Source organism: Xyrauchen texanus, chromosome 3 (genome assembly GCF_025860055.1).
Source record: "Xyrauchen texanus isolate HMW12.3.18 chromosome 3, RBS_HiC_50CHRs, whole genome shotgun sequence".
Taxonomy (NCBI): domain Eukaryota; kingdom Metazoa; phylum Chordata; class Actinopteri; order Cypriniformes; family Catostomidae; genus Xyrauchen; species Xyrauchen texanus.
Genome location: NC_068278.1, coordinates 32,614,216 through 32,641,294, shown reverse-complemented (window position 1 = coordinate 32,641,294; position 27,079 = coordinate 32,614,216). Strand labels below are relative to the sequence as shown.

Here is a 27,079-nt window from a genome sequence, read left to right as displayed (position 1 = left end):
CTGTTCACCGGCCATCCATGTTCTACATTGTTGCCTCTCTATCATTTGTTCTATTTTCTACTTCTGTCCATTTGTTCGTTTTGTAAATGTACTAATCCATCTTTCCTCACACTCATCTTTCTTTCATGACTCCTCAGTAGCCCTCTCTCTACCTTATTTCATCTCTCTCTCTCTCTCAGGCAGGTACATATCTTGCACTTCATGCACACAATAACAGTCTAGCCCTGGATGCTTCCCAGATTCATTTATAATTTACTGCTGGCTTATTATAGTGTAGAGGATCTTTGTCACAAACACAATCCTAGGAGAGATTGGATATTTGGGGAGGCTCACATGCACTCAAAGGCCTTTTCCACCAATATCTGAAATAGAAGATTTCCTCCCTAAATGCATCTCGTCCATACCCCATACCAATACTGCTGATAGAAATTGTGTTTTAGGAGTGACAAATCTATTTCAAATAGTGGTAGATGTGAACTCATTAGATTATTGGTCGCATTAGTCTGTAATCTTTAATGGTAATTAGCCAATATGTGAGCCGTCAGAAATGGTTAGATGTTTCTTTGTTTGCCACTTTCTTTCTGTCTCTGTCGGTCTATTAATTTGCCCCCTATCTGTCAGTCATAGGATGCATATCTCCAGCATGTACGAACACTGCGTTCAGATGAAGCACCTCTCGCAGGAGTTTGTTCTGCTGCAGGTCACACAGGAAGAGTTCCTCTGCATGAAGGCGCTCCTGCTTTTCAGCATCAGTAAGTGTCCTTGAGTGTGTGTACATATAGTATATGTATAGTTAAGGGACAATTTTGTCCCCATAAGCGAGCTAAATCTGACCAAGCTGTCTTTGGGGACATTCAGGGATGTCCTAAATTGGAAAATGATTAATAATTACAGTAAAAAACAACAAAAAAATAAAACATTTATTATAAAAAAAATTTCTATAGGGGTAGGTTCAGGGTGTGGGTTAGGTTTTATCCATAGTATTTTTGATTAGTTTTATATAAAAAGAATATAAAAGGGAAATGGTATCCATTGCATTCATTTTGAGAGTTGAATGTGTGTTCATGAGGTTTCTGCAATATTACTTTTGGATAATAACACTTAACAAACACTATAGTAAAATCAATAAGGCAAAATACCAGCAAACACAAAAGCAGTATGTTTTACAGTATTACCAAAGGGTATATAGTACAGAAATGGACGATACAGAAATAAATGAAGAAATATAGGAACTGAATGGGAAAATAAAAGAAAGGGACAAGCTAAAATAAAAATAAATAGAATACAATGAGGATGAATTTACATAACAAATATGGTATAAATATAGTCACTTGTCAGAGTAATAAATCACCCATAAATGTTTATCATTGGTGGTGAATGTTTTTATGTGTATTTTCATTTGTGCAGTTCCAGTGGAGGGGCTGAAGAGTCAAAAGTATTTTGATGAGCTGCGTCTTACCTACATAAACGAGCTTGATCGTTTAATCAACTATGGCAGAAAGACCAACTGCGGCGTGCGCTTCCATCAGCTGACCCGACTGATGGACTCACTGCAGCCAGTTAGTAACAGCACACACACACACACACACACACAGACAGACACTCACACATGAGCACAGATACACATGCAGAACCAGAAGTAAAAAATGTATTCATTAAAATCAATGCAATCTGCTTTACCTTAAAACACAGAGAGATACCATACTTCACACACTCACTGATTATTAGGCTCGGGATTGATGCCTTTTTCACCTATCGATAATCGGAAAATTTTCCAGATGATTATCGATATATATCGGGATTTTTTCAGATATAAATAGGCTTGCTCGTTGCACAATACTCTTTTTCTTTTCAAACATATTTCTTAACACAACTTTGTTAAAGTGTGAGCGGCAGTGTAAATTAAAGGCGGTCGCACACCGGACGCGTCTGGCAGTCAACATGGCTCATTTTTAAATTTGTGACAATTATTTTCTACAAAGGTACACACATACACCGCCAATACTCAGCGTTACATTCTGAAGTGCCACGGTGTGCATCTTGCATAGTTTTTCATTAAATTCGACCCAAATCATTATCAAAGGACAAAGATTATTTACTCTAGCCATAATGGATGATATATTGTTTATATGTATCTTTCTTATACACAATGTATTTTAAGATACATGTATGTTGTTTTGTGGTTTGACAACTTTAATGAAAGACCAATTGAATGCTACATTCAGAGAAATTGCATAATAAACATCGCCATTTCTAACAGTTCAGTTTGCGCAGTTACACCAGTTTCATACACTAATCTGCAAATGTCACTTTTTTCTTCTTAAAGAAGTACAAAAACCTTCGCATCTTTGGACGGCCATCTGATGAGCCTCATCAGCTTGTGTGTGTGATACCTGTGCCTTTCCTTCCCACGACTGACTTCAGTAAATGTCTTGTGGTCTCCCAACACTAATACGCTAGACATTTAAAAAGAAAGCCAACTTTCTAAGTTGTAAGAGTAAATTGGAAATTAGCAAATTAGCTTCAAATTGAAATGTTGGCTAATTTTAATGTATTAATTCACTTTTAAATATAGCAATTAAAATAACGTGCCGATCGGTAATCGATATATTGATATTTTATCGTACCCTAGATGTTAAAAATGAGGCTGTGCTACAGATAATCTTTCTAGAGGTCTGCAACCCGGGCCCGATGGGACCTGAGAACCCGACGGGTTTCGGGCCGGGTTTGGGTCAGTTTTTCAAGTAGGACTTTGGTTTCGAGTCTGGGTTTGTAATTAATAAAAAAATAAACAGGCTTACTGAACTTGTTTCACGCATGCGTCTCACTCAAGTTAGTGGCCGTTCACACCGAATTTGTTTATGCGCATGTCTGTTCTGTTTTCCAATTGTTATAACACAAATGATGGACGAATGTCTTTGACATTTGCACCACATCTCACTTTTTCTTCAGCTTCTCGCACAGGACAGGCATATTTTAAACACCACATCAAGTTAAAAAGAATTTCAAAATGTCAAAAACGCTTGTTGAGACACCTGCACACCTGTTTCATTCTTTGTGCTGCGTCTAGATTGTTTTTAGCGTAGTTGTCACAAAGATTCAACAATCTGAACAAGTTCAGGCTCCATAGAGGGGATTGTTGTAGTATTTCACCAGGTGAAGTTTCAGAAAAATAAATGGTAAATTTCTGTATGTTTACTGTTTCAGTACTGTTACGAATGTTGCTTATATCCTTACATAAAAGATAGACACAATTTAAAAATATTAAATAAAATATAAAAATATAGCAACAGTACTTGCTTGGAGAAGAAATTTGATAGTAAGCAATTTCGGGTTCGGGTTGGGGCTTAAAATCTGACTGTATTGTTTGGGCCGGGTAGGGTCGGGACACACGGTCTTGGGTACAGGTCGGGTTCGGGTTTATTTTTAAGGCCCATGCAGACCTCTAATACTTTCACACAAACATATGAGACAGTTAATATAAAGCTATGGACTTTTCTTTTCCTATATTTCTTATATGTGCTTTGTAATTTTTGTGTTCTCTTCTCTCCTTTCCCCCCTTTCTCTCTCTTTCTCTCCCTCACTCAGATTGTTCAGAAGTTGCACCAGTTCACCTTTGACCTCTTTGTCCAGGCTCGGTCCCTGCCCACCAAGGTCAACTTTCCCGAAATGATTGCTGAAATAATATCGGTCCAGGTTCCAAAGATCCTCGCTGGCCTGGCTAAACCAATACTGTTTCACAAGTGATACAACTAAAACCCAGTTCCACCGATCCATACCGATCCCACCTGAGCCAGTCAGTCTGATACAGCCTAAACCAGCCTGCGGACTCCAGTCGAGCGACGCAACTGAACAATACTTATTTTTGTTTTCCATTTTTTTTGCATTTCTTACTCTCCCTTCCCACCTCAATCTCCCTTTCTATCTCTGTCTCTCCTTCCTTTTGCAAAATGGCCCTGAAAAATAGCGGGACCATTTTATCATTACAGTTGTCTATCTTCTCCTCAGAGATCATTTGAGCGCATTTTCTCAAACTGACAGCATGGTGTGAAGCAGGTTTTGTTCTTTCATTCGACCAGCAGTTATCCTTCAAGAGTTACAGGTTAGGGGGAAAAAAGAAAAAAAAAGACGTTAACAGCATGCATATAGAATTACATTCAAACGTCACATAAACTGAGACTTGATTTTATGTACTGGTGACCATTTGGTTTGACTCTTATTAGTTAACAACACTCTACTTAATATAGTACTGTACTATAACAAACAGTCTGGTAATCAGGAGAGAAGGACATCAGCAGACTGGCAAACAGTGTTCCCATTGCTTTATCAGTTTATTGATTGTAAAACAAATGCTTCATTCATTTTTTATGGAATGTGGAGACTCTTTTTATCAAGCGTTTAAAACGGCTTCAGTGATTTGGGGTTTTGTAAAGATTGGTGCAAATGTTACTTTTTTTGTGAAATTGAACGTCTGTAAAAATCTGTCAAAGTGGGGTTTAAATTTTGCTCTTGCTACTGTTTTATTGAGAGTGAAACACAAGAAGCATCTCAAAGTCATAACACAAAGAGTTGCCTCCTCTAGACAGCAGACCTTTGTTAAGACAGTGCTCTTTTTTCAAACATGAATATTTACAGTAAGTACAAGTTTTAGGGTATAATGGTGAAAGTTTAAAGACTTGTATATAGTACATATTTACAGCAAAGCTTGGGTCAATGTAGACAGTTATAATATAAATGCATGTCATCTTCATGTTCATCATGACAAAACAACCAACAAATAATTGCATGCTAAATCCTTAGTTATTCTAACAAACCAAACTGCATTTCCAGTAAGCTAAATGGATATTGTTAGGAAACAGGAATGTTTCCTATAAGGCTCTTATGAAGTTACTGACTCTCTGTCCTTAATGGAAGATTTGGCAAGGTAATGTACTTGTGTTTATATATATATATATATATATGTAAAAGTTAAGCGTGGTTCTTTTCAAGCTTTCTATGTTCTAATGTATGAATGCAGTCAATAGTTTTACGATACAGTTTCCTCTTTTTCCTTTATAGTAAATGCCACCGATGGATCTGTATTTTCTCTCTGCGCTCTCTGTTTCTAAATGATTGAATAATACCTGCAGTAATCAGATGTTTAACACACTCATATAACAAACTCTTCTTGGGATACCAAGACATGCTTAAATGGTGCACAGCTTTAAAAAAAAAAAAAACGATTAAAAAAATATGCTTAGAGATATGCTTATGTACTAACGCAGGATAGTACTGTTACTTTATCTGATAAATAATCACTTGTACCAAACATCTTAAAGTCGACATGAAACGGAAGTTGTGACCATATTTACTTCCGGAACAGTTCATCGAACAATAAAAAATGTAGGGCAGGGATTTGAGTTTATCCTTTGGTTGTTGGTTGGATTGTGAAAATATGGCATTGCATAGCGGAATGGAGGCAGAACTGAATGCGAATTTGCTGTGGACACAAACACTACCACCATGCTGCTCGAGTTAGAGCTAGTTATCTGAGCAATCTCAACACTTTTATATGATCTAAACTAACAACATCAACACACAAGCACATTGCTGTCTTTGCTTACGAAGAGGTTGTAGCCATTGAACATTTTGTGATTTTAACGATTTTGAATCACAATGCACTAAATATAAAGGAAAAAACACTTAACCGTTCTGTGTATCCCAAGATAACTGCATTCAAAAATATAAATAAACTCCTGATGCATCATAACCATTGTATTCACTAACGATCACCTCAGCAATTCAGGCGTGAAATGTCTCACCATTATAACCAAGAAAGTTTGGGTTAAGGAATGATAGTTTTGATGGAAAAGAGATGGGAATACACCTTGCCATTTTCACCAACACACGATTGGTGCTTTGTTCAACTCTACACCAGGTTGTTGTAAAGAAAGGGGCAGGATTTAAACGGACTAAATGATTGAAGTCCTGAATTCTTCACCAGAGAGAAGTGTGTCTTTTCACCAAGTTATTACATATTATTAAAGATTATAAGGTTAAAAAAAATATATATATATTTGTTTGGATGAATCGTTCACAATAAGACCAATAACATTTAGAAAATAAAAGCATTTAGAACATAGGGTGAATTTATATTTCATGCCGACTTTAATCGCCATGGACTGTCACAAATTGGCAGCAAGTGGTGCTAAGCTCTCGTGCTCATTCAAGAGGGCTCTAATTGAGAAAAATACGAAACAAAAATTAGGCGTAGCCTATGTATTTGTACTTATTTATTTATCTATCAGATAAATCTTTACTATCTTTCCAAATACACTAGCTAGAGCACTGCGCATATTTTCTAGGCATCGTGTCACCTTTTCTCTCTGCGCTCTCTGTTTCTAAATGATTGAATAATAGCCTACCTGCAGTGTTATGTATGTAGATAACTCTTTAAAGAGCCCTGAATTCTCAGCGATGTGTTGTCTTTGTCAGGCCTGGCGTGACCTGGGATGTACTTGCGGCAGAGAAGGGAGATTTCCAGCAAGTTAAAACGATGAGATATGATTTCTCGTCGCCGCGGAGCATGTTGACAGTTTAAATGTGCCAGGCAAAGAATAGGCTGTCAGAGACAGCTCCTCTGCTCTGACAGCACCAAGCACCGCGCAATTACACGCAGGTGTTTACCCATTTAGACGGCCGAAAGCACTCATTAGAATTTGCAGAACTCCAAACGGCACTTTTACCCTGCCAAAAAAAGAGCTCATGACTTCCACCGCAAATATGTGATGCTTCAGGACAGAGCTAAACACTTTGATCAAAAAGTCATTAATTAGACTGTGGACTTCAAGAGGATTTGATGGCAATTATTGACAAACTGCAAGAGAATGCATGCACTTAAACACAGCTGCCCAGCTTTAGTTCATATTCGGTTTCGAGAGGGAGGGATTTGCCCTCGCTCGTCTGTTTACTCCGGACATTTTGTAAAATGTCGGTTTCTACGCGATGTAACACCTCGTTTGGCTCACGTCGCGCTCATGGACTGACTTGTGCTTGGATGGTCCATAAGCTGATTTAAATTGTGACTTTCTTAAAACATCTCTTATGAAATATAATGTAGAACTTTTGTGTGTGTTGGTTTTCAATTAAAGTCTTAAATGGTTTCAGATCTCTGCTTTAAGATTTATCTTACTGTGTGCAGTGTGGTCAGCTAATAACAAAAGTATGTGTATGTTATGCGCTCTTGTAAATCTGTTCGCAGGCTCTGCGTGACCTCCGTTATATGTACAAACACAATATTTCTTTTTTCTGACAAAAAGCCATAAGGAAATATGTGGATGTGATGTTTTGTATTGAATTTGGCCCGTGTTGGTTCACAAAAGTTTGCTTGGATCCTACCAACGTTTTTGCTCTCACATAAACCTAGTCTTAATAACAGTCTGCATGTCACCAGGATGCGTCCTGCAGTTATAAATGGGTCTTTCAGTACACAAGGGAAAATCATTTCACCAAACAATTTCTCACTGATTTATTTTTTCCTGTGATACTTGACAGAAACTCAACAAGGTTTGCATTAATTTGACTTCATTAAAACTGGGGTTTACATAAATGAGAGCACCACACTGATTTACAGACATTAAATGAGTTTTACTAATGAAAACTCCATACAGTACTACTCCATGTGAACATTGTTGCTGGCTGAGCTGTATCTGTCCTGTAAACCATGTAAAACTCCCATATATGTTACAAATACCTGTTTTCTTTTTCTAATCTCTTTGCTGGCTGATAAAAGCAACTACACAACTAATCATTAGTGAATGCTTTTTTACAGGTCTTTTCTCTTGTGTGAATAATTCCTGTTTTTTTCCTGGTGTTATGGAATTCTGGCTTCTTAATGATGTTTGTTACTTACATCTTTGTAAATTTATAGTCTTTTTTTTACAGCAGTTGTGTGTATGAGTGGATGTGTGTCTGTGTGCATGCATGCTTTTTTGCAGAATATTTAGTACTGCTATGTAATGTTGTATTGACAGTTGTTAACTGACAATTCATTTTGAGCAGTTTGCAAACTGATTTCTAATCATACAGAAAATCGCTTATCAGACACGTTGAAGCTCTGATTCATGTTGTGTAGAGCTTGTGTAAATCAGGTTTGGTTGTGTTTTACTGCTTTCAATTAAATAATAATAAAAAAAAAAAAAACACAATGAGAAAGTTTACTTTGTAACACATTGGGCCCGTTTAACTTTAGCATTGTTTTTCATTGTTTTTTCTCTGTTGGGTTCTGACGCACAACTGTTTTAATTTAAGTGGATTCCAGTGGACCATTTTTTTCTGCCAATCATTCATTGATCATTATCCTGAGGCTGGTTAAGTCTATATATTTGAGTCAACTGTGGGACTTCTCTTTGCACTTTCACAAAAAAGAAAAACATGGTGTAATTTTTTTTTAAGTTGAATTTTCTTGCAGTACATTTAAAAAAAATACACAAACAGAGTTTAAGGACTGTTACAAAGAGCATCAAGAACTTGACGAACAGTTGAAAAATTTACAAAAAAAATTAATTGACAAGACAAAACATAGAAACTGGAATTGAGCTGGAGCTTTATGACAATAACATGACATAGAAATGTGCCCCAGTCTGCTTCAAATGTGAAATTGGGCTCCTGGGCAAATCTCTCTAAAGTTTTTACCTTATCTGAATTGCCCAAAACATTTCGATACTCGTTTTCTTTTCATTTCCGATTGTGCAAGACTAATACCGCTCAAGTCTTTAGCTTTCACACTGACCAAAATAAACATTCAGTAAAGTCTAACAGTGTTTTAAGAACAAACACATGATTGGTGGAAGATTGAGACAAAAAATCTGATGGGTCCATTTAAGTAAAAAAATAAAACAAAGTTCTGTTTATCAGGAAGGTAAATTGATCATTTTAAAAAGCAAGAGACAGGGAGAGGTAAGCCTACTGAAGTTCTGTGAACTGGTCAAAATAAGAAAAGTTCCTCAGTCTCTTTTAGTTTGCTGTAGGAAAATCAGATGCATGGCCCACCAGATGATCGGAGAGACACTTTGCAATTACCACAACTACTTTCCATGCAAAAACTTTGAGAACCAGCACCCGGGTCATTCATCTCCTTCCAGCTACTAATTACTGAGGTAATAACAGATAATTAATAGAACCGTGCTTTGCTTCTGCATAAATGCTGATTAGTGTTGATTCTGAGTATTATTAAATACATTCAGGGTGTATTCCACTTTATTTTCACTTAAAGTGAAGTCTGTAGCGCCGACATGTACAGTGTGTAGAAGTGAGACTGTAAGCAGTGAGTCTCTATCAGTCAGTCACTTTATGTAGGTCATAGAAAAGGGGAGATACTGAGAGACACAATGAGGGAGGGAGGGGAGGGAAGGGAAGGGGGGGGGGGGTAGTTATCCCTATTGCTCACATGAAGGTCAGAGTGTTTGAGAAATAAAAAAAGAATCAATGCTTTTCTTTTTGTTCTTTGATCCGATTAAGAATCAAAGACTTTGTTTTACCACAAAATGAGCAAGTGATTAAACATTTGGCAGAAAAGCACATCATGCGCTCACAAAAACAGTACCATTTTTTATTCATTCACAAAAACAAAACTTGGGGAGGTGTTGTGCTGTGACTCTCTGTCAGTAACATTTATAATTTATCTCCAAATACCAGGTCCAGACTCAGGCCTGTGCTACACACACAGTCTCTTGACCGCTGCTGTGTGTTAATTGGTCCACAAGTCAGTTGTAGTGGTGATATCTTATTTAGTGTTCTGCGAAGATAACCAAGTGACAAAACAATTTACTTTCAGCATACACTTGCAACTGATTATATGTGACATTAGATCTAATAATAATAATAACAACAACTCTACCAGTTCATCCAATACTATTAATACTACTACTACTACTAATAATAAAGAAGACCTGCTGTACCTCATCTTTAGAAGCAGCATGTGAGGCATTGGAAGAAGAATTCGGACAGGAGCTGCAGGACATAAAACAATAAGTTTGCTGCCATTAATTATTTAGCACCTTAAAATGTCTCTTGCACTCATGCAAAGGATCAATAGATTGTATGTACATTAAAGGAATAGTTCACCCAAAAATGACAATTCTGTCATTATTTACCCGCAAAAAGCAGAGGACCATCCTGGCACCTCTTTGTTCATATTTTTAACAGAAAAAGAATGTCAGAATGCTACTGTTAAAAAAAAAAAAGGTATTTGGTTAACTGGTAGTCACTTTAACATGTACAGTGAAAAAATATATTTTGTTTAACAAGACATTACATGAATTTTTACAGTAAAATATTGTAAAAAAAAAAAAAAAAAAAAAAGAAAGGTTTTGGTCAAATTTTACAATCGGGTTCTATTTGTTAACATTAGTTAATACATTAGGTATCATGAACTAACTATTTTTACAGCATTTATTAATCTTTGTTAATGTTAGTTAATATAAATACAATTGTTTATTGTTAGTTCATGTTAGTTTATAGTGTATTAACTAATGTCAACAAACACTACTTTTGATTAAAAAAAATGTTTTACTATATGTTGAAATTAACATTAACCAACATTAATAAATGCTGTAAATGTGTTGTTCATTGTCAGGTCATGTTAACTAATGGAACCTAATTGTAAAGTTCTATCAATTATAATTATTTTAAGAGGTAAAAAAGTATAATTTCACCTTATTGCTAATGTCGATAATTTATATAATTTTTATAAAGACAATACAAGTACTTTTACTGTAAAATATTATTAGAATTACTGTGAAAATTAATAACTGGCCACTCCCAGAAGTTTCTACATAATCCATCACTCATTTGACTAAATATTTCATTTAAATATTTGCTGCTTTTTGTTTTTTTATATCAGTTATATACATTGGGGTGTTTTATATTTAAAAAACAAAATTGTATAATGAATGTTTATTGTCACATTTGGTGCCCTGATGGTGTTGTGTTTGTGTGAGCGACACTGTGCACTGTCCATACATGTTTATTGGCCATCACTTCTAAAAGGCATTCTTGATTAATTTACAGTAATTCATCAAGTGGCTTTCTGATTTACAGGTGTTCCTATGGTGGTTAACAGTACATTTAAAAGTGCAAAGCAGATTATTATAGTTCCTGTTTGCTGCTATATTAACCTTATATCATGTATTAAGCAAATGCAACACCATTTTTGCATTCAGGAAGAGAATGCAAGCTAGACATGAGCTTTGGCAGAGGTTAAGATTATCAGTGAGTAGCAACTTAAATTTGTGTCTGTTCCTCATACAAACCTATCACAAGTTTTATGGTGCTTTTTGGTGAGTCCTTTTTTGGTCACTATGAACTGCGGTTTTATGGCAAGAGAGGCATAATGATTCTTAAAATATTTCTGCTTTTGTTTTCATGGAGAAAAAAAACAGCATTAGTGCAACATGATGGTGGGTAAATAATGAGAGAATATTGATGGCAAACTTTTCCTTTAAATGTGACATGGACACCTGTGTAGCGTGCTCTGCACACAGACTGGAGAAATAATTGGGGAGTGGTGCTTCATTACTGACTTCCAATTTGTTCACTTTGATACTTTGCATTGGTCAAACCTTTTATCTTAGTATCCTCTGAGAGTTCCCTCAGGGATTTGTTCTAGCATTGTGAAAGGCCTTGAACTTTGCACACGTGTGTGTGTGTGTGTGTGTCTTGGCTTGGAGAGCAGCCATGAGCCGTGAGGAGAATCCTCCTATATTCAACACAGGCAGACAAATTTGCCAAATTTCTGTCTCATACTGAATAGTTCAGAATTTCATAAAAGATAAACCCATTTTCATATGCGATTACACACTCTCATATAAACCGAATGCACAAAGTGACCTCTGACCAACAGCTCACTCCAGACAGCAAAGATAGTCTAATTTCTCTGTCCTTAACATGGGGCTCTTAGCATGAGGTTTTTACTTCATAACCCTCTTGTATTAACAAACTCAATACTTTAAGGGATAGTTTACCCACAAATGAAAACTCTGTCATCAATTACCCTCATTGTTGTTCCAAACCCATTTAACAAAGGAGATATAAGGCAGAATGTTCAGTCTTATTAGCCATTACATTTTATTGGATGAAAAAAAGACATGTAATCAAAGTAAATGATGACTGAGGCTAACATTCTGCCTTACATCTCCATTTGATGTACTATGGGTTGGAAGATGACAGAAGTTTCATTTTTGAATGAACTATCCCCCTAAGCAAAGGGGTTAAAATAAGGCTACTGTGCCTGTGGGTGTAAGTGTGTGTATGTGTGTGCGTTTTATAAGTGTGTGCATGTAACCCTTTCTCCAGACATAAATCAGATTACCTGCTCTAATGTATCTGTTTATTTAAAGAGTTAAAACTAAACCACCATGCAGGACTAAACAAATGATCGGATGTATACCTAGTCCAGTTTTTATTTGGTCTGTAACCCAAGGACTTTCACCATGTGGTCCTGTATTAAACTGAACTTTTTTTTAAGTTGTGCTAAGTGAGGTCAGGCAGCTGCTGGAAACAATAAAAGGTACACACACACACACACACACACACACACACACACACACAGACAGAGCAAGCAAGCAAACCAGCAATTGCACATGCATACACGGCATGTACAAATACATACCTCCCTATCTGTTTGGAAGCATTCTCAAAAAATTTGGTTTTTGAGGCAACACTGTGGAAAGAAAGACAGAGACAAAGAAAAAAATGAATCAATACAACACTGTTTATGAAATGCAATATAGCGCAATCACTATCTAATGGTATTTTGATAAAGGCGCATTTTAAAAGTTTCAAATTTATAAATATACTGTGTATGAAAAACTGAAGCTAAAATGTATTCATTTTTATTTTAGTTCGTTTCGTTGTCATAAAAATCTGTTTTAGTTTAGTTTTTCATTATGTTTTCTTATTTCAATAACTATTTTAAGTATTGAGTATTTCAGTAAAATTCAAATGCTTTCATTTAGTTTTTGTTAACTATAACAGCACTGTTCTGAATAGGAATTTAGTTTTTAACATGATGTTAAGAAAATTGCTGTGGTCTCTTCTGAGGTTGAAGCTTCAATCTTAAATCCAAAAAATCGTTTCAGATCTGAGTCACTCATTGCAGTTACATCTCTTGTACAAATTGACATCTGCATTGAATCTTTGAGTGTGCATGCAAGTTTGAGTGTCTGTAAACAAAGGAACTGTGCATGCAATTTTGAGTGTCTGTAAACAAAGGAACTGATGTTTCGGTTAAGATGAAAAATATGAAAGCTTAGAGGAGGTCTGACTGACAGCCTCCCCAACCTGAACTAGCATCCTTAGGGGCTTCACAATGAATGTGTTTTTGCATCAGACTGCTCTATTTTTCAAAATGTTTGTAAATGTAAACATATTCTAGATGGACGCCTTTGACCAGGAGCCCTGCATTTTTTTTACTCACCAGTGTTCTGTTTCATCCGTTGCGCTCCATCTAACTCAATAAATCTTTGCTTTAAGTTGGCTTTTAAATGTTCTACCAAATATTTGGCCATTAATAGTGATGTGAAACAGGTATACACACACACACATATAATTTTCTGTGAAGAAAAACCTTGAGACTTGAAAAAACAAAAGATAAATTATCCACTTTCTTCCTCAAGAAAGTGCGAGTGAGTGAGTGTGTGTGTGTGTGTGTGTGTGTGTGTGTGTGTGTGTGTGTGTGTGTGTGTGTGTGTGTATGTTTTTGAGAGAAATTGGATTGAAGCAGGTCTGAGATATGACACCACGGCCAGCATTCCCACATGTGTTCTTAGACCCAGAGTTGGTCTAAGATTACCGCTCCCTGATCCTGCTCATAGAACGCTAATTATAAGGATCTGACATGCAGAAACCTATCCTAGATTCTAGATTAGCAGCCTTATACAGATAAAGTCTGGTGTATGTAGTATATTTAAAGTGCCTTTCATAGTGTTCAGACCCTTAACTCATTTGTTCAGTTTACTGAATTGCAAATGCAATGCTGGAATTTAGCTTTCCGTGATATTTTTATTTCTAACTACTGAAACTCACACATTTTCTTAAGGTGACCTGCGCTACGCTAGCTCAACAAGCTCATATGGGTATATTGTTTGGGTGTCCACATTCTTTTGGCCATATTGTGTATTGGTTATTGTTAACAAAAATGCAAATTGTAACGTGTTTTTTGCATAAGAAATCGTATCGGTTACCTAACGTAACCTCGGTTCTCTCTAGATGAGGGAACGAGTATTGCGTAAGCTAGCTTACGCTACGGGAAAGATTCATCTTTTCTGAGATATTGAAGCCAAAAAATTATCCTTAATTTTTGTATCCATTGTCAACGCAGTGCGGCAGCTGCAGACCTTGAGCGGGCTAGCTAGCGAGCTCATAGGTTGCTCTGCGGCAACTGCTGCAGCCTATAGACGAGCTTGGGCGAACTCGCATCCAATGAGAGGCGTCCGCGCACTCACTGCATCAAAGCCCGCCAAAATGGGCGTGACTTGAGTGCATATAAGCGTAGTTCGAGGGCTGGAACCCTGGTTTTCATTGACTGAAGCGAAACGTCGCTCGTGGCGCGCCAAGCATCCACTGTATGAGCCCCAGGGAATTAAGGGGGGACCCGGGGGAGCCCTTATGAGTGGGGAAATAATATTTGGCCGGCAAGAATGCGGGTCATTGATTGTGTAATACATAAGCACATAGTGGGAAGGGAACGACAGAGCGGCGGTGCCGGTCTGTGTGGAATGTGTCCCATCAGTGCAGCTCACCAGGGGAGCTGTAGCGTATTAAACCGCTAGTAGTTTTGCCTGCAGAGCGGGCACTTCCATATTGTAAAATCTGACAAAGGTGGAGGGGAAGTCCATCCCGCTGCCACACATATGTCGTGAATGGAAATCCCGCTGGACCATGCCCACGAGGATGCCATGCCTCTAGTGGAGTGAGCCCTAATGCCCAACGGGCATGGCAGGTCTTTTGACGCCGTATGCAGCAGCAATAGCGTCCACTATCCATCTAGATAGTGTCTGTTTCGAGGCGCGAGACCTTTGGTGCGCCCTCGAGCGAAACGAAAAGCTGCTCAGAGCGTCTGAAAGCGGCGGAGCGCGCAGTATACAATCTCAGTGCTCTGACCGGGCAAAGGAGATTGGCGTCGCGTTCAGCTATCGGATGCTGGCAGCGCCGATAGGAAATGACCTGTGCTCTGAAAGGAGTACCGATCACCTTGGGAACATAGCCGTGTCTAGGCTTTAAAATGACCTTGGAGTCACTTGGTCCAAACTCAAGACACGCAGCGCTGACAGACAGCGCGTGAAGGTCTCCCACACGTTTGACTGATGACAGGGCAGTCAGAAAAGCGGTTTTGAGTGAAAGGTATTTCAAATCCACGGATTTAAGTGGTTCGAAAGGGGGCTTTCATAGTTTCGAGAACTATAGAAAGATCCCAGATAGGAACCGATGGAGGCGCGGGGTTTCATCCTTCTAGCTCCCCTGAGGAAGCGGATGACCAGCTCGTTTTTACCCCATGACTGGCCGTGCAGGGGTTCAGCGAACGCCGCAACGGCCGCCACATACACTTTGAGCGTGGATGGGGATCTGCCCTTATCCAGCAGCTCTTGTAGAAATACGAGCAGCGACGACACCCCACATGTTCGGGAACCATGTCTGATTCTCCCAACGCGGGGCTATGAGGAGCACCGAGTGACGCGTTTCCCTGATCCTCTGCATTACCTGTGGCAATAGCGAGACGGGAGGGAAGGCGTAAAGCAGGCATCTGGGCCAGTCCTGGGCCAGCGCGTCCTCGCTTTTCGAGAAAAATATTGGGCAGTGAGAGTTCTCTTTGGACGCAAAGAGGTCTATCTCTGCTCTGCCGAATAGGTGCCATAACGTCTGGACTGTTTGAGCGTGCAGGGACCATTCCCCTGGGGGAATATTGTCTCTGGACAGTCTGTCCGGGCCGTCGTTCAGGTGGCCTGGCACGTGCGTCGCCCTCAGCGAGCGCTGGTGGCACTGGGACCAACTTAGTATGCGTTTCGTCAGATGGAATAGGTTCCTGGATCTGACACCGCCCTGACGGTTTAGGTAGGATACCACAGATCTGTTGTCCGAACGGACCAGGACGTGGTGACCCTGAATGACCGGGAGAAAGCGCACGCGGCCGTACTCGACCGCTATAATTTCCAGACAATTTATGTGAAGGAGCTTTTCCTGAACTGACCATAGGCCGAAACCGGAGAGCCCTCGCGAGACCGCGCCCCAACCCGTGTTGGACGCGTCTGTTGAGATGACTTTTCGGCAGATACAGCTCCCATTGTTACTCCCCGCTGATACCATTCGGCCACTGTCCAGGGCTGCAGAGCTGAAATACAGGTCTGAGTCACCTTGATGGGCTGGCGGCCTGTGGCCCAAGCCCGGCGAGACGCGCGGTGTTTAGCCAATGCTGAAGCGGGCGCATGTGCAGTAAACCCTGCTGAAGTACTGCTGCGGCTGAGGCCATGTAACCTAGCACTCTCTGGAATTTCTTCAGAGGCGTGAGGCTGTTCATCTGAAAAGATGCGGCTAGTCGCTGAACACGGCGCTGGCTGTGTAGATAAGCGAGCCGTCATTGCCACGGAGTCTAGTTCTATTCCAAGGAAGGAAATTGTCTGACTGGGCTGTAGTGAGCTCTTGGTCCAATTGACTGCAAGACCCAAACTGTTCAGATGGCTGAGGAGAACTGCTCTGTGAGACAGAAGCTCCATATGTGACTGTGCCATAATCAGCCAGTCGTCCAAATAGTTCAAAATTCGCAAACCCTGACTCCGCAGGGGTGCGAGCGCCTCATCCATGCACTTCGTGAAAGTACGTGGTGCTAAGGACAGGCCGAACGGAAGGACGGTGTATTGATAAACCTGGCCGTCGAGGCGAATCTCAAGAATGGCCTGTGACGGGATTTATCTGAATCTGAAAGTATGCATCTTTCAGATCGAGAGAAATAAACCAGTCCCCTGGCGCACATGCGCGAGGAGTTTCCTGATTGTAAGCATTTTGAACGGTCTTTTTGCAAGCACCTTGTTTAAAACCCTGAGATCTAATATGGGTCTGAGGCCGCTGTCTTTCTTGGGAACAAGAAAATAACGGCTGTAAAGCCCCGACTCAGCTCAGAGAGGGTGGCACTTTCTCTATGGCCCTTTTGCACAGAAGGCTTGCTATTTCTGAACGAAGCATGCACGCTGCTTCCGTGTTCACAGTGGTTTCGAGCCAGCTCTGAAGCGAGGAGGGCGGCGATCGAACTGTAGCAAATAGCCCTGTTGTATTGTGCTTAACACCCACTTGGATATCCCTGGAATAGCTTCCCACGCTTTGAAGCGTAACGCTAGAGGGTGAATGGCCAATTCAGCTCTGATTGCCGCACACAGAGCGCTGAACAAAATGTGTGAGCGCGTTTAGTGTGTTTATGCATGATTGCTCGCAGACAGCATGAACAGGCTGTTTTGTGAGTGACTTCCGATTGGAATGAATGGGGAAAGAGTCACATCTGTTACGTGATGCGCAAGCATAGTCATGGGCATGGGACTTACACACAGAGGAATGTTTGCTGGCCGTGTAACAGAGCGGGCAGAGAATGGGCGCCATCGTATTCGTGGGCGCATTTATTGACTCTAGCGCTCGAGCGGTTCGTGAACCGCTTTATGTGAGCGTGCTCTGGTGGGGACACGAGACATGCAGTGCTTGTGTGTAGAGGTGAACACTGGATTGTGGGCACATTTTCTACACATAGGGCTGGTCGTGTGACAGAGCGGCCAGAGAATGGGCGCACGCACGCATTTGTGGGCGCCTTCATTGACTCTGACGCTCGAGCGGTTCAGTAATCGCTTTATGAGAGCGTGCTCTGATAGGGGCACGGGATGTGTTATGCTTGTGTGTAGGGGTGAACACTGGGTTGTGGGCACATTTTCTACACATAAGACATGTTTGCTCTTTAAAAGATTTATTTGGGTCGCCGTGAAAACGGCGTTTGAGTGCAGGCAAGCGGGCAGTGTCACCGGCTTGTTGGCTGCTAAATTCACCACTGCAGTAGCCTGAGAGAAGGGGACTGACAGGGGTAAAGCTTTGACGGTGGTCCGCCGCGGCGGACTGAGCCGTCGCTTGTTCAACACAGTTAGGAAGACTTCGGCTGCTCGGGTTTCAGCGTTACCTTAGATCGAGGCCCGCGGGGCTGCGGTCTCGCGGCGGCTGTCTGAGCGCTGATCGAGGGCGGCCGCCCTGTCGACGCTGAGAAGTCTGAGTTTGTTGAACTGGGCGCTGTGAAGAGGCTCGTGCAGGAGGCTGATCACGTGAGCGGCCTGCAGAGGAGCTAGCGCGACGCGGCAGGAAGAGGTTCCTGGCTTGGGTGGCTTTCTGGACTTCTGAGAAGCGTTCAACAATGCCACTCACCGCGGAGCCAAAGAGACCGGTCGGAGAGAGCGGTGCGTTGAGGAACGTGGAGCGCTCTGCTTCTCCCATGTCGGCTAGCGTTAGCCACAAGTGTCTCTCGGTCACAGTCAGCGAGGCCATGCACTTCCCTAGAGCTTGGGCTGCAGCTTTGGTAGCGCGAAGGACGAGATCTGTCGCGCTTCGTAGATCAGTAACAGCCTCTGGGTGCCTGCCTTTCTCATCCCACTCCCGAAGAAGGTCTGCTTGTAGGATCTGTAAAACGGCCATTGAGTGCAGAGCAGATGCGGCTTGGCCGGCGGCGGAATAGGCGCGGCCAACATAGGCGGAAGTCACTCTGCAGGTCTTAGATGGGAGCACAGGCTTGGAACGCCATCTCGCGGAAGGCGGACAAAGGTGTGCTGCTACCGAGTCCTCGACCGGGGGAATGGAGGAGTAGCCTCTCTCAGTGGCGCCGTCCACCGACGCGAGAGAGGTGGAGACGTGGGAACGGGACCTGGCTGAAAAAGGAGCGTTCCACGACTTTGCAAGCTCCGTGTGTAATTCCGGCAGGAAGGGAGCGGCCCGGGCCGCGGGTGTAGAGCGGCGATGGCTTTGAAGAAAGCAGCCGTCGAGTCTGTTGGGTGCCTGCTCAGGGGGCGGTGACCACTCGAACCCGAGGCGGTCGACGGCCTGTGTGAGGAGGCGTGTTAACTCCCCTTCGACTCCGGCGCGGGTCCTGCTGGATTCCTGGGCTGAGGAGGAGGCTTGGGAGCCTGACCACTCCTCGCTGTCCGATCCATGATGGAACAGCGGCCCTTATCCTCCGCCTCGTCATCCGAGATGGCAGCAGTGCGGCCGCTCGGCGGCAACTGCGCGTCCCGGGGGGGCGGGGAGGGTGAAAGCGATGCTCGAGGGAGAGGCTCCGGCGAGGCAGTCGCTTCAACCACAGTTTCCGGCAGCCTTTGTGAGCGGCGCTTCTTCCTGCACGGCTGAAGTTAAGGCGGCGTGGCGGTTTCTGCTTTGAGCGCTTCAAGTCGAGCCCGCAGGGTCGACATCGGTAGCTCCTCGCAGAAATCGCATCCGCCCTCAGTGAGGGGAGCTCTGCGTGCCCCAGTCCCAGGCAGAGAGCGCAGATGATGTGGCGGTCTCCTGTGCTGAGAAGGGCGCGACATGAGGCGCAAGTGGAGCGAGGCATCTTGAAAAAGACGCTCGTACTCTTTTGTGAATAGTTCGTGAGAACTAGCTTGCTGAATAAAAGGATACGTCGTCGGATGGCGTAGCTCGCAGGATGGCTGAAGGTGGCTGAGACGGCCGGCTTCTTCTAGCGCTGTCCACGCTTGTTTGATGCCCCTCGAACGGCGACGCGGCTTCCAGGTCAGCGATGCGAAGAGCTTCACTGAAGAGATGAAAATCAGGGTTCCAGCCTACGAACTACGCTTATATGCACTCAAGTCACGCCCATTTTGGCGGGCTTTGATGCAGTGAGCGCGCAGACGCCTCTCATTGGATGTGAGTTCGCCCAAGCTCGTCTATAGGCTGCAGCAGTTGCCGCAGAGCAACCTATGAGCTCGCTAGCTAGCCCGCTCAAGGTCTGCAGCTGCCGCACTGCATTGACAATGGATACAAAAATTAAGGATAATTTTTTGGCTTCAATATCTCAGAAAAGATGAATCTTTCCCGTAGCGTAAGCTAGCTTACGCAATACGAGAGAACCTCTCGTAAGAGAACAATCCTTTTCTTGAAAAAGTTTCACATTTACACAGATGGAAAACAATTGTGTTAATGAGGACACAACTGCCAAGGAATTGACGTCTACCTGTGAATCATTAAAATAACTGTAGGATTTTAATCTGGACAAAAAGCCCACAGTTAAGGCATCATTATTCTAGCTGTGAATCTTAAAGACTGCTGTGAAAATGACAACTTAAGAACACTCCTGTGTTATAAAAAATATATAAAACCGAGATATATATACCAAGATATATATATATATAGAGAGAGAGAGAGAGAGAGAGAGAGAGAGAGAGTGAGTGTGTTTGAATGTCCCAGTGTTCTTTGGTTGGTTGGTGGAATTATCAAGCCATGGTGACATTTCCTAGAAAAGGTCATCTCTCAAAAAAACTCTCTGTACAATGGGGAAACTTGTGAGAGAACCACATAGAGGCCAAAGTTCACTTTGAAGGATCTACAGAGCTACTCTTACACTGTATCAATCATCTCTCTTCCACAGAACACAAACGAAGGTATTTTTATAGAGATATCTGTTTTAATATCTGTTTCTCCATACAATGTAAGTGAATGATAACCAAACTTTCAAGCTCAAAAAAGGACATGGTAATGCATAAGACTCCAGTGGTTTAATCCATGTCTTCTGAAGTGAACAGACCAAAATATAGCTTCTTTTGCACTATAAACCTTGACATCAGCAGTCTCCTTGGTGATTATGATTTCAAGCTACTTAACATTCCCTAGTGCCATCTAGCACTCTGTGCATACGTCAAGCACTAGGAAGTCAAGCTTGAAATCATGATCATGCCTAGAGACTGCAATGACAAGATTCACAATGAAAAAGGAGTAACATTTTGGTCTGTTCTCAGTCTTCAGAAGACATGCGTTAAAACACTGGAGTCTTGGATGGATTACTTTTATGCTGCTTTTGTGTGCTTTTTGGAGCTTGAAAGTTTGGTCACCATTCATTTGCATTGTATGGACAAACACACATCATATCTCCATTAAAATATATTTGTTTGTGTTCCATGGAAGATAGAAAGTCATATGAGTTTCAACAATGTAAGGGTGAGTAAATGATGAGAGAATTTTCATTTTTGGGTGAACTATTCCTTTATGGAAGACCTGTATAATTAGGCTGATTTGGCACCATATCCACCACACTCCGATCAAACGTGTTTCTTATTGGGCTCTCATAAAGTATGTGTTCTTATGTTAAAAAACTGCTGGATGGAGCACAACAGAATGGAGCAGAACGCAGGTGTGTGAGATGTGTTTTTAAAAGTTTAACTGTTTAATTTGATGAGGTTTCTTAAAAAGGCAATGCTCACGGTGTGAGAATACCTTCTAATATACTTCTTTACAGCACAGACATACAAATAATTAACGATAAAACAAATATTAGAAAAATAAATTTAGACACACTAGTCAACCTCACAAATGTAGACCCTAAAGAAAACCTTTGTTAGTCTTCCTAAAAAACAAAGCTTGAGAGAAAGTCCATCCTTCAGCAGGTCGATAATTACAGATTAAAAGCAGAATCGACATCATAGTAGCACATGAACAAAGAAAATTATAAAATGAGCGAGTCAAAGCCTGATCTCAATCCAACTGAGAGTCTGCGGCACTATTTGAAAATTGCAGTGGACAGGTGTCAACCAAGTAACAGGAACAATCTGAAACAAATTTGACTGGATGAATGAGCCAAAATCACACCTGAACTGAGTGCAAAGCTGGAATATTCTTGCCCTTAAATACTTCATTGCTCCAAAGCTGTAAAACATGATTCTACAAAATGGTAAAATATGGGCATGGAATACTAATCACAAGCTGAACAGAAGCTAGTCACCAGCATATCTTTTCTTTTCCTTTTCTTTTTCCCAGCATGGAATGTAGGTTAAAAAAAGATTTTTAACTAGCTTAAGCCAGGTTCACACTGTATGATTTTGGCCACGATTTTTCCATCTGATACAAATTTCAAGGAACATAAAAGATTTGTCTTGCAGTATGGGAAAACCAGCTGTCTTTGATCTCTAGAGTTACGTGTTCATCAACGGCAAAATAACTACCGATGAATCTTAGCCTCCTATGGCAGCCAGATAAGATAAAAAAAACAGTCAGCATTGTCAAAAGGGGCAATTGGGACAAAAGTCTTGGCTACAATGTGTGTCGTACTGTCTGACATAATGTCGTACAGTGTGCCATGGCTTTTACCAAAGATCTCACTTGGATGTCCTACAGTCTGACTAGCAACAATAGAAATTGGCCGTAAAATCATACAGTGTGAACCTGGCTTTAACCAACAAGACCATGCTAAACCGTAATTACCAGAAAGATCATGTTGGTCGACAAGTTTTGATGGTGAACAGCATGGACCAGCTAAACCAGCAAACCCACCCTATCTTATTTTTAATTTTTTTTCAGAACACGCTCTAATGCAAAGTCACAAGTCAGTGCAAGGGCATTTGAAAGAAAGGTCTAAAAAAAAAAAAAAACAGCAGCAAATTGAGGTTTGTTGTGATGAATATCTACTACTCACTATGATGCTGGTGTGTCTTCAGTTTGAGTTTTAGCAGGGCAACGGGAGGGTGGGTCTGGTGGTCGAGTGGGAGGCCGGCAGATGGAACTCTTCTCTGAGAAAGATTGTCCTTTTAGCCTCTGGCTCTCTCCTGTTACACACAAACAAACACACACCCCTGTTACAAACAGTTTAACTGTCTGATTCATTGTCTATCAGAAGGGAATGCTGACTTCTTTGTTGTACTCTGTTAATTATTCATACATCAGATGCCATGTTGCGTTATTACATCCCAGGTATCAATAATTTCAACTTAAGTTTTAGCATTTACTTGTGGAGTAATTTCTATAAAATTGTATACCAGACTTTCAAAAATATGCTCTGATCAAGTTAAGGCACTTTATTTAATTATAACTTGATTATTTACACAATGGTATGAACATTGACAGGAGGGAAGTAAATAAAGTAACAGGATGCCTAACAGAAGGGAACATAACAGGATGGAAATAAAGAGCTATATAAAAATAAGACTTATTTACTTGAGATATAAAATTACTAAATATATTAAGCCTTGACAATAGGTTAAGACAAATAAACTTAATTCAAAGGGAAAGCTATTTATTTCTCTTACCTCATTGATAAATAGACTTGCAAAATGTTATTAATGACTATCTTATGTCACTTTGCATTTCAAGTAAATATGTCTTGTTTGAAAGGTGAAGTATGTAACTTTTTTTTATGTCAAAATACGTTCTACTATCCCAGTTTATTGTTCACTGAAACTATAAGTAAGCCATTCGTGAGTTTACCTCCCCCAAAAGTATAAACACTAAGCCTCCCAGGCATTATCAAAACGTTGATGTTTATATTTTGAGCAACCCGCTCAGCTCCACCCATACCTTTCTAGCCTAAACTAATAGCGTGACTTTGGGGCGTGGCTACTTGTAGTAAGTTGTTCAGCTGTGAAAATATGATTCCTCTGCTACGCTTTCTGTCTGGTGTGTATATGTTATAGTGGTCTGGTTAATTACAACGTTAAACATTTATCAACTTTTATTTAGAATGGCCTATTTATTCATAGGGAATCAGAGAGTGTGAAAGGGCTTGATGAATCTAAGAGTTGTAGGCAAATGTTGTTTGAAAACATACTTTATTTTTGTTATTCCGTTTCGTGCCACTATACAGCAAAAACTACATCACTTTTAATTAATGTTTCGATATTTTAACTGGAAAACAATACAAAAACACTAAGTTTGCATTGCCTCTCTTATTGCAATGTAGCTAATGCTCAGCAGGAATTGAAAGTTAGCTTGCACATGGTTGTCAGTGTAAACCAAATTTTGAAGATTTTAAAGAGAAACAAACCCATACCCCAAAACAGAAACTACAGAATTCATAAAATCTATTGCTCATGTTTGTGTTGTTGTTTTCCCACCAATTATAATGTAACTTCCTGGAGAATGATGTCATTAATGGATTGTTTAGGTATGTCCCGATACCATTTTTTGAGAACGAGTACAAGTACAAACACGAGTACGAATACAAACTTTGGTACTCGCCGATACAGAGACTGAAACCAGAGATCTGTTTTTTTTTTCAACTTTATTATTCAAATGGTGTTTAAAAGAATTAATTAATAAAAAATGTAATCAAATGAAAGTATAACAATTCATTTTTAAACATGATATTGTACTATTTTTTATCAAATTAAGTGATTTTATACAGAACCTCACAGCACAATCCAAAATACAACATTGGGTTTATTTTTGTAAAATAAAGAGCTGCATAAAAGAGCATCACAGATGTGAGATATTGTTACACCTGCAGCGCCTGCTTACTCTCCTGAACACCACCAGATGTCACAATCTCCTGAGTACTAACCCTTTACGAACTACATTTCCCATAATCCTTCGCTACAGAAAACTTCACCCCACTTAGATCTAGCAGCCTTCCAACAGTTACACGAGCTTGTTACACCGCAAGCAGCAATGCTTACCAGTCACCATCAGCAGCTGTACAAGCTCACCTCTATCACGGAAGAACTCTTTGAATCCGTGCAGCCAAACCCACAAGTATCTCCGAAGGGGGTTTCCACAAGCAACTCAGCCTACAGCACAACGCACTCTAAAGCTGTTTTTAATATTCGACTCTCGCCTCCTGAGAAGTTTGACGGATCACCCAGTAAGTGTCTAGGATGTCAATGTGAGCTTTTTCTTTCTCTACCTCAAATGTATCCCAGTGATGAAGCTTGTGTTTCCTTTATTGTATCAATGCAGTCAGGAAAATCACTAGACTGGGATACTGCAGTATGGAGTCCTGAGAAAATGTTTAAGTGCTCTTTGTCTCACTTCCTAGCTCATTTGCGGGAGGTTTTTGAACACTCTGAGGGTGATACGGACCAGGGAGAACTTCTGTTGTGTTTAAAACAGGGGAAGAGGTCTGCTGCTGCATTCGCTTGATCTTTTTGCACGATAGCAGCACAAACACTGTGGGTGGAGGACACGTTTAAACTGTTGTTCCATCAGGGGTTGAATCCTGATCTTCAAGCTGAACTTGCATGTCGTGATGAGGGGAGATCTCTTGATGAATTCATCAAATCAGCTATTCGCCTGGAAAACTTGATCAAAGCCTGTCGTCCAGTCAGCTTTCTACAGACACTTCACTCTGACATTGCTGCAACCAGTTATCACAAGCCCATGCAAGTGGGTCTTTCTTCTCTTTCCTCCGAAGAAAGATGATGCCGGGTGAGATTATGTATCTACTACGGACAGTCGGGACATTTACTGGCTGCCTGCCCTACTCGCAGTGAGTTTGGAACTTTCAAACCTAATTCATGTTCTAAATAATGACCATCTTGTATCTGCCAATCTTAGATTCAGGGCTGCAGGTAATTTTATTGACCTGTGTCTCGCCACGAATCGAAATCTGTCTTTTGTCCCTTGTGTCCCACTTTTACATATCTCAGCACTAGACGGTCGACCTCTGGGCTCTGGCAAGATTCAACAAATCATCCAGCCCATTCGTCTTCAAGTTGGACTCCATGACTTCATGACTTCATCGTGAATAAATTCAGTTCCTAGTCACTCACTCTCCTAAAAACCTAATTGTTCTTGGGCTGCCATAGCTGAGACTTCACTACCCTGAGAATTCCTGGAGAGATTCCAAATCACTCATTGGAATGCTTCCTGTTTCCAGTCTTGTCTCAAACTTCCAGAACCCATCTCTCTTCCTCCCGTGAGCACCACAACTATCCTTGCTGAGAATATGTTGATCCTGCCACATTCTTATTCTGATCTCCAGGAGGCATTCAGCAAAGCCAAGACTACATAGCTTCCTCCTCACTGTTCCTGTGATTGTACCATTGACCTTCTGCCAAGCTCCTCTTCTCCACGTGGACGGATATACCCTTTATCTGAACCTGAGACTAAAGCCATGGACGAGTACATTTTGGAATCACTTGAAAAGGGATTCATTCGACCATCCACTTCTCCTGCTTCAGTTGCCTCCTTCTTCGTAGAAAAGAAGGATGGGGTCTTAATCCATGCATCAAATATCACTGTCAAGAATCGCTTTCCTATTCCTCTTGTACCTGCAGCGTTAGAGCAGTTACGAGACGCCAAGTTCTACACCAAACTGGATCTTCGTAATGCCTACAATTTAATCCGCATCCGGGAGGGGGATGAATGGAAGACAGCCTTTTCTACACACTGGCCACTACGAATACCAGGTAATGCCTTTCGGAATTTCCAACAGTCCGTCCATCTGTCTTCCAAGCCTTTGTAAATGACATATTTTGCAATCTCATTGGCAAATGGGTTATAGTATATATTGATGACATTCTGATATACTCAGTCTGATATTGAATGTGCTCAATCCCTCGTTGAGCACATTCAACACATCAGAGAGGTGCTCAACCGCCTCATCCAACATCAACTGCATGCCAAGATGGAAAAATTTGATATTCATCAGTCTACCATCTCTTTTCTGGCATAAATCATCTCTCCCAAGCCGTGCTTCAGAGGCACGAAGCCATGAAGGTGGCTTTCGAGGAGTGGAGACATTGGCTTAAGGAAGCTTGTCATCCTTTTCTGGTGATAACAGATCATCTTAAATCCTCGTCAAGCTCGATGGTCTCTCTTCTTCTCCAAGTTCGATTTCAACATCAACTTTCGACCTGGCTCCAAGAAAACCAAACCCAACGCCCTGTCCTGCTTTCATGGGTCCACTACTAGCAACAACCCTGTGACTTCCACTATTCTACCTACTCTCATTATTGCTCCCATACAATGGGAGCCCAAGCTCAGAACCTAGAACCCACTTCTGCAGACTGCCCTCCAGACAAGGTCTTTGTTCCCAGCTCCTTACGCAACAGAGTTCTACAGGGGGTCATGACTCTGCCTGCTCGAGACATCCAGGCGCTCAAGCTACTTG

At 41.2% G+C, this 27,079-nt stretch overlaps 2 protein-coding genes across 5 annotated transcripts in view; one reads left to right on the top strand and one right to left on the bottom strand.

The window, feature by feature from the left end:
- The window catches only part of LOC127628611 (androgen receptor-like), a 132,315-nt gene extending 128,559 nt beyond the window's left edge, over nucleotides 1–3,756 (top strand). The window contains exons 6-8 of the mRNA XM_052105389.1: nucleotides 622–752; nucleotides 1,408–1,559; nucleotides 3,589–3,756. Of these exons, the coding sequence (XP_051961349.1) occupies nucleotides 622–752; nucleotides 1,408–1,559; nucleotides 3,589–3,747 (442 nt within the window). The 3' untranslated portion in view covers nucleotides 3,748–3,756. The remainder of the gene's footprint in view (nucleotides 1–621; nucleotides 753–1,407; nucleotides 1,560–3,588) is intronic.
- A 5,872-nt stretch (nucleotides 3,757–9,628) lies between these two features.
- The window catches only part of ophn1 (oligophrenin 1), a 72,989-nt gene continuing 55,538 nt past the window's right edge, over nucleotides 9,629–27,079 (bottom strand). For all 4 annotated transcript variants that reach the window (XM_052105401.1, XM_052105410.1, XM_052105409.1 and 1 more), the window contains 4 exons: nucleotides 22,670–22,799; nucleotides 12,650–12,700; nucleotides 9,939–9,990; nucleotides 9,629–9,775 (listed from right to left, as the gene is read on the bottom strand). In XM_052105401.1, the coding sequence (XP_051961361.1) occupies nucleotides 9,764–9,775; nucleotides 9,939–9,990; nucleotides 12,650–12,700; nucleotides 22,670–22,799 (245 nt within the window). In that variant the 3' untranslated portion in view covers nucleotides 9,629–9,763. The remainder of the gene's footprint in view (nucleotides 9,776–9,938; nucleotides 9,991–12,649; nucleotides 12,701–22,669; nucleotides 22,800–27,079) is intronic.